This window comes from Calidris pugnax, unplaced genomic scaffold (genome assembly GCF_001431845.1).
Source record: "Calidris pugnax isolate Ruff unplaced genomic scaffold, ASM143184v1 scaffold14, whole genome shotgun sequence".
NCBI lineage: Eukaryota > Metazoa > Chordata > Aves > Charadriiformes > Scolopacidae > Calidris > Calidris pugnax.
The window spans coordinates 4,395,742-4,403,696 of NW_015090793.1; the positions used below are offsets into that span (position 1 = coordinate 4,395,742).

At 38.2% G+C, this 7,955-nt stretch overlaps 1 protein-coding gene across 1 annotated transcript in view; it reads left to right on the forward strand.

Moving 5' to 3' along the window:
• The window catches only part of CPZ (carboxypeptidase Z), a 34,438-nt gene extending 32,702 nt beyond the window's left edge, over positions 1–1,736 (forward strand). Inside the window, exon 11 of the mRNA XM_014936133.1 lies at positions 1,171–1,736. Within this exon, the coding sequence (XP_014791619.1) occupies positions 1,171–1,526 (356 nt within the window). The 3' untranslated portion in view covers positions 1,527–1,736. The remainder of the gene's footprint in view (positions 1–1,170) is intronic.
• The last annotated feature ends 6,219 nt before the right edge of the window (positions 1,737–7,955 follow it).

Sequence of the window (7,955 nt, forward strand, 5' to 3'; positions counted from 1 at the left end):
TTCACAGTCATAAAGTTCTAAGCTTTTAGGCTCTCACTGAAATCAATGCTCTCATTTTATTATTGATTTCAGTGAGAACAGGGCAGGCCATAGGAGTGCAAAATAGAAGACATGAATGGTAACATTTTTCTCTAATGATAGTTGTTGAATCAATTCAGAACACCAGAATGGTTTATAATGTAGTGGATGCTTTCCAGCTTTCAAAAAAACTAACATTAGGGGGGATACAATAGTGGAGATGATGCAGATTCTTGAGGCTGGTGGGAGACTCTGGCATGAATTAGGGTCTTTTTCAAACTTCTTCACAGACAATGGCTTTCCATTGGCAGTGGACATTTAAAGAACTAAGAATTAAATAAAATATGTGTTTACATTGATGGAAAAAGGAGTATTTGTTCTTGAGCTAGGTGGGGCTAAAAATGTCATGTGATTAAAATGTCTTTTAATTTCAGTGTTAAAAATGACTGACGAATTCCCTGAGAAAATACGATTAATGCAATATTTACTGAGTTGAGAAACTTACCGTTCAAAATAAAGGGAATATGAAATGTAGAGTAAATATTCTGTTTTAAAACTCCCTAGTTTTGCCTGCAGGCTCTAACCTTCAGCTGGAGGAAATTTACACCCGTTTTACACTAATGGCAATTTATACCAGCTGCAGCTCTGACTCCATAGTCTTATATGCTATAATGTCTGCAAAGTAATTGAATGTAATATAATAAAAGCAGGGATTTCTTAGCTCCTTAAACATGAAATATATATATGTATATATAGAGAGCAGCCTGGATTCTGCTTTCACTTTCTTAAGTTTCACATAGTTTTAAATTCATTTGATTTCTTTGGCGTTATTCCTCGTACCCTTGGGAAAGCAGCATGAAGGAAAGCTTCCCTTCCCTGCGATGCAGGCACAGCAGTTACTAACACTTGTAGGGGAATTTTACTCCATTAGCTCCCAAAGGTCAGATTTTCACAGGTGGAGTCTCTTTTGGTCTTCAAGTGTTTGCATCTGAACTTTTTTCAAAATCTGAATCAAAATCTGAGATCCTTTCAAAGCCTGCCCCCTAACTACTTGTGCTGTCTGTGCATGCAGGCGTATACGTACACACATACTATAAAGGGTGCCAGACTATAAATTAAACTCAGTTTTCTTGTGCCTTTACCTTTCCTAAGCTGCTGATGGAGACTACTGGCGGCTCCTGCCTCCAGGGACGTACATAATCAGTGCCCAAGCGGTGGGATACAGCAGGGTGATGAAGAGGGTCACCATTCCTACCAAGATGAAACAGGCCGGGCGAGTTGACTTTGTCTTGCGACCTGTTGAGGCTTGGCCCAACAAGCTCCTCCGCCGGTCAATGGAAGACACGTATGACCCATATGACCCACTGGAACTTTTTGACCCTCACGCCCAACATGGGCAGCCCGAGGCTCGCGGGGCGTCACCACCAGGCAGGGAGAAGCCCTGGTGGTGGTCTTACTTCAGCTCTCTAGACCTGCACAAACCTCTGTGGCTGCTCAAGCAGCGCTGAGGGGCGTCATGGTGCTCCTCTCATCTGGCTCTGCTGCCCTTCCACCCAAATCCAGACGCCCTTACTGCTCTTGGCAATATTTAAATCTGTTTCATTTGAAAATATGATGTTACTTCCAGCACACTTACTTCTTTTGTTTTCTCTTCACACAAAACTGAGTATGTTCAAGTGGTTTTATATATTAAAAACAATGGTGCACACCCATTCAAAGTCCAGGTCTTATGGAGTTTTTTTTCTTGGTAATGTTCTGTACTTCTGCTCATGTAGTTAATCATCACATTAATGATTTATTAGGTTCTAAGTACCTGCAGGAAAGTATTCATGATCCTTTAATGCATTTTTGTATGTCTTAATACATTAATGACTATATACTAAAAAAAAAAAAACTTTCAGAAACATTCAGAAAATTCTTTCCTTTCCTCTTTTTGCATTACTTTAGCATAATAAGTTCAGTTCATTCACTCTCCTAACACAGCACACATGGAACTTTTAAAATCCATTATGTGATATAAGCATTGATTTCAGACAGAAAAATAAAATCATTAGGAATTAGGAATTTGGAAATAAATCCTCATCTGAATAAGTAACATGTTCAGTAGGATGAGCTGCTCATTGGCAGATCAGCATCAGTGAGGATTATTAAATAATGTCATATTTTCCCAACTACAGTTTCAGAAGTTATCTTTTGAAGACATATGTATTAAAAGTGTTAAATCCTTACAGCCTCCCTCCTTTGAAATCTTTTGTACCATGGAGCTGGCTCATCAAATCAAGGAAAATGTTTGGAAGGTAAACTCTATTCTAATGAGTCATAATATCCAATCTTTATGCTATTTAAATATTAATATAATTTGAAGGTTTTTAATCTGTTAAGCAAATAGATTTTTAATCTATTTCAGTGAAATAGTGAAAAATACTTTTACTGCTGGAAACATGCACATTCTACGGTGTAGAAAATTACACAAGATAATGCCTGAGGAATTTAGGTTAAAATGTGATGTATTACATGAAGGTGTTAACATCATGCACTGTTTTGAGTCCATGTGCTTGTTAATGGAATTTGTAGACATTAAAAAAAAATGAACTTTTTGCAAGATAGTTGGGTAAAGCTAGGTGAAGAGCAGTCTTGTCAGATTCTGTCCTCTCTCAGACATCAGATAAAAAGTGGTTTTCTGGGAGGATTAAAAAAAATGAAACACATAGGTCCACGCTTCCTTTTGGCTTCAAGTGGTTAATGAAGTCTATATACTCAGAATATTTTCTTATCTAAAGAGCTGGTGTATTTACTACAGAAGCTGTTTTACCCATCTAGATTCCCCTCTGATTTCTAAAAACTTTTTTGTTCATCTTAGGTAAAGAAGACCACATTGCATGTGCACATATCTCATACTGTAATTGCCTGAGAAGACCCAAGAGATGAATGATCTTAATTCTGCAACCAGATGCTGCACATGCCTAAGTACCTTATTCCCAGTTGTAATCTGATTGAAGTTAGGCGTCTGTTATTCATGTGTTTGAATGGCTGCAGGACTGAAGACTTTGTAAAAATGAAAGAAAACAGTTCCACAAAATTAACAAAAAGTAATTATATGGGAGTAAAAGTACTGCATGCGCATGGGTAAGCGTTCCTTCCCCAGGCTTGCCAAATTAAAGAACCCCTGAATCCTAAATTTTCCAAAGATAAGTAAGCAATAGATGTATTTCCAAGCTTTGTTTCCAGTAATAGATATTATTACTGGTTTTTATGGTAAGTTTTTTTGAAGCCACCATCCTGTGAAAGCAGTGGTAAAGCTAACAAAATCAAAACAATATGCAAAATTCTTATCTATTAGCTGCTCTTTTTATGCACATAATGTCTTGTACGCTTCGAAAGATGCTTTCTCTAAGTATTTCCTAGATTCTCACTGGAAGGAAAGGAGGAAGGGAGGAAGGAAGGGAGGAAAGAAGGAAAGGAGGTAGGGAGGGTGGGAAGCAGGAAGGAAGGAAGGAAGGAAGGAAGGAAGGAAGGAAGGAAGAAGGGGAGAGAGGGAGGGAAGGAAGGAGGGAGGAGGTGGTTAAAAATGGCCAAATAACAATACAACTACAATTAGTATCACCTTTCCATTCTTACTTGAGATTAATATAGAATCAGTTGTACATTTATCTGGGAGAGAATGCATTGAATTTGTATCCTCAACTGTATTACGTAAATCTTCTTCAATATTTATTTCAATCAAGAAATGTGAGTTTAGTATCAGAAAGTTTTGTTAAAAAACAAACATAAAGAACTCAACACAAACCCAACCCACAACTATAATACGGTTAAAAGGATTGTAAGTGGTGGTGAAATTTAAACAACTGTAGACAGCTCAGTAATTAATGAACAAAAATGAACACGGTGATCAGCTCTCTCATGCACCTTTCTGCAAGACTTTCATGTGATGGGTTTAATGGAATATAAAGTTAGGAGCATATTAAATATTTTCTGAATAGATAGAGGGATTGGAATGCTCAAATATAAGGAAACAAGTGAAAACCTACCAAAGTTCTCTGTAAGTCTCCGTTGTGCCTAAACCATGCCTTACAGATTGGACTTGGCCTTTTTCCAGTGCTACTTTGGAGCGTGACAGGTTCAGCAGCCAGACGGTGCTGTCAGGAATTATAGTGTGTGTTCATGAGGCTCCTTCTCCTTTTAAGTCAGAGTCTACATAATTTTTTTCAATTACCTTCCAACCACATATTGAACAGTATTGACGTACGTTTTTGTAACATCCTCCTTAATAATTAATTTCCTAGTCTCCATGTTCATTTCAAAGGGGATCTTCTCTACCGTGGAGCCAAACTTTTTCCACGCAAAGCAATCACATTAATAAATGTTCTGACCTGCCAACTGTCCATACCTCATTCCTCTGCCAGCAATGAATCTTCTCAACAAGTCAAAGCATGCAAATCTAACTAACATTATAAGCATAAAGAGCGAAGAAAAAGGGCCGCTTATTGTCATATGTAAAATTTCTTCTACATTCATATCGCAGAAAAAATTCCAGAACATGTACAAAAAGTATCAGGAGATAAATTACAGATTGTATGCATGCATTATACCAAAGAAGCTTTGGATCTCTTTGTTCCATTCATAAAAACTTTTTAGATCAAAAATAACAATAATAAACAATGGCAGAAAAGTTTGCAGCTGTTGTCATCTTTGTCTCCTGTAACAAAACGATGTTCCAGTCTTGGGCCACCCACATATAGGAAGGAGCATCTTTATTTTCCTTAACATAGAAGAAAAAAGTGTCTTAAGCTAATGGCCTGAAAGCAAAACTTTAAGTGTCAAAATCAGTGACTAATAGAAGCTCTTCCTGCGATCATTTTTCATAGTGCTTATACAGTTCTCCTTTTCATGCCTCAGTTTAGCAGCTAAAAGGAAGCACTCCAAAACAATATTACAGTCTGTTTTGAAGTCCTGCGAACCAGCTGTCGAACAGAGTTTGCCAAGCCACTGCCATTTCTTTGTGTCCGTCACTCTAGTATTGCACTGCAATTCAAAAACAAGCCAGAGATGTCCTTAGCCATTATGAAAGCAGCCATCAAAATAAGAAAAGACTGTATGTCTCTGTGATGATGCCTGTAGACAGACTGGAAGATCTCTGTGATGGGTGGGCATCCCCCCTGCAGCAGTGAAGCACTGAGGATTCAGCCTTCAGGACATGAGGAACAAGAGGGAATGGAGCCCTTCGGGTGGCTCAGACAGAAATGTGAGCCGAAGCTGATATACCTTTTTACAAAGCTCCTGTCAGAGGTATTCTCACGCTGTCTTCCTTCACTGTGCAAGATCTGTCTTTTGAAGCTACCACAATGTAAAAGGAGTGGATGGGGAGGTTGTAGTATACTTCCCCTGCTGTCTTTGTCTTCATGGCATATCAGAGGAGAGATCCTGTTTGACGTTTGTCTTTTCTGACATCGTGTAGTCTCAAGTCGTGCTGCCAAAGGGCTTCACATCGGCTTCCTTGATGGGGCAGCTGGACATCAGCAAGGAGGTGTGCTGCTTCCAGCCACCCATCATGTGCAGGGGGACACCAGAAGAAGGGCTTCTCTGTAGGGGCTTTTTCATGGCCATGTAATTTCTGGCCCAAGGTCCGCTTAAATGAGAGTGTGATGAATGGGGGATTTCCTCCCAGTTTGGCAGCTCCTCCTGGCTCCCACAGGCCACTGGTGTCACATTGGTACAGTAGCACTAGTATCAATATCACCGCGGTGGGATAAGGGAAGAGGCTTAGCATCTCTGCAGTGCACCATCAATAAGCATTTCATTGTAAAACCAGGACTGACCCAGATTATGTTATGTTTTGAGGAAGATCTTTCTAATTTCTATTTCTTCCCTTTTAGGAACTGTGATCTACTGTGTGAAAAACAGTCTTGTTCTTCTTTTCTATCTCATTAGTAATTGTTATTTTGAATAATCCGATAGAAGCCTTAAATTTCAGTATTAAATTTCTTTGACTGTTTTAAAGAAAGTTTTTTTTTTCTTGCTATCGTGTAAAAGCTGTTAATTTCTCATTAAAATTTCACTGAGCAACCTCAGACTATTCAATCCAATACATGCTACGTAATATATGTTGGATACCACCACTTATCCCACAGCTACATGTATAAAAATACCAGCAGTGTTGCAATAATTAGAAATCAAACCTTGAACAGCTCAAAGGGTAAATTTACAAGAAACTTAAAGAACATAACTGTAACTTTGGCACAGAAATTCAGTAAGTAAAGGCTGCCCAGCTTTGAAGGTTTTGTGTTTCCTAACTTGCAGCCAGCAAGTGCCGTAGGTATTTGAGCTTTGATGCTGGGCACACACAGCACTGCTTGCTCAGTGAAAAACCTAAAGGATTTCTTTTAAGATTATGCATGGAAGTGATGATAGACTGAGGATCGTGTCTTATGGTTTCTTCAACCACATGGAAACTGATGGCAGTTCTTCTAGCAGGTATTTGCATTAACTTTTGCTTGGCTATCAGTGACCAGTAGGCTAGCTGAAACAGCCCTGTGCTTATTCTTTATTCAGGTACATCCATGGCTTACTAGAGCCTGCTCTCCTCAGCTGCACAGTTGTGCTAGTTTAGGTGCAACACCAGTGATCTTTTTTAAAATGAGAATTTGTATTAAAGCTACACATGTAACAGCTAATGCAGATGATAGCAATAATATATGATTAACGATGAGTAGACTGGTGAAACCCATGTAAGTCAGATTAATAAAAAATGACTTCAGAATTTACTGCTTTATTCATCTTTAAAAGGAATAAAGATAACATTTGTCATCAGAAAATAAAGTTTCATAGATAAAAATCACAGACAAGTATGCAGCAATATATTGTAGAAAGCAACGTACCACTAGCTAAAAAAAAATAAGACAACATAGCTCTTACACTGGCATTAAGTAGCATTTTTATGTCTGTAATACTGTTTCAGCTAAATATATATTTCAACCACATAATCCAGTATTCAAATGAACATTATTAAGTCATACCTTGGATTTCTCAGTCAACCTTAATGTCAGTCACAAATGTAGCTATAAAATAGTCCATAAATCTACTAAAAAATCAAACTGCCAAGTAAAAATCTTTCCTCTATAGAAAGAGTAAATCTCTGGGAGATAGACGATGTACATGTACAAAGAAAGCAATACAGGCAACATATTTTATACACCAATAGAATCCAGGGAAAAGGGGAATTCTGAAAGCAATAGCTTCTGTATTGGAGGACTGGATGGTATGACTGCTACTCAGCTTTGGAGAATACTTTATCTCCTCTGCAGTCCAGAGAAAGTGATACCCAGTCTAATCAAAAATATGCTACAAACTTCAAGGAGAAATGAAGAAACTGAACTGCACAGAGTTCATATGAAGTAAATCCCTTTAATGGTAAGGATTATCAGACATGGATAAGGCTGGTTTTACCATCCCTTCTGATCAGCCAGTTCAGGAAAAAGGGTAAATCTTTCTTGCAAAAACCAAGCTGGCATAGAGTTGTTATCCAGGCTGGCTCATTTTGACGATATGAAGACACTAGGTGATCAGTAGACCTTAGTAAGTAGAAGCTTCCTTAAAAACCTGAATGCAGGTCAATCTGTCTCTAGCAAATAAATCACTGTAGTCTGTTGAAATCACTAAGAATACATTTTCCTATTTGTATAGAGGACATGTCAAAACCCATTTCTGACCAGGAGGCCGTTTTATTTTAGGCATAGGAATTGAACAAATCTAAATTTTAAAATCTTAGAACCCTTGCTCAGCTACTTCAATTTGTGTACCAAAAGTATGCAGGTTACTTTGCTTCTGATGTTAATAATGCTCACTTAAATGTCTGCTAGTTGGCTTGCCCAAAAGCATCAGTCTTAGCATGCTCAGGGGAATGGCTCCTATTTCAGCATCTGCTGGGAATCACAAATTGG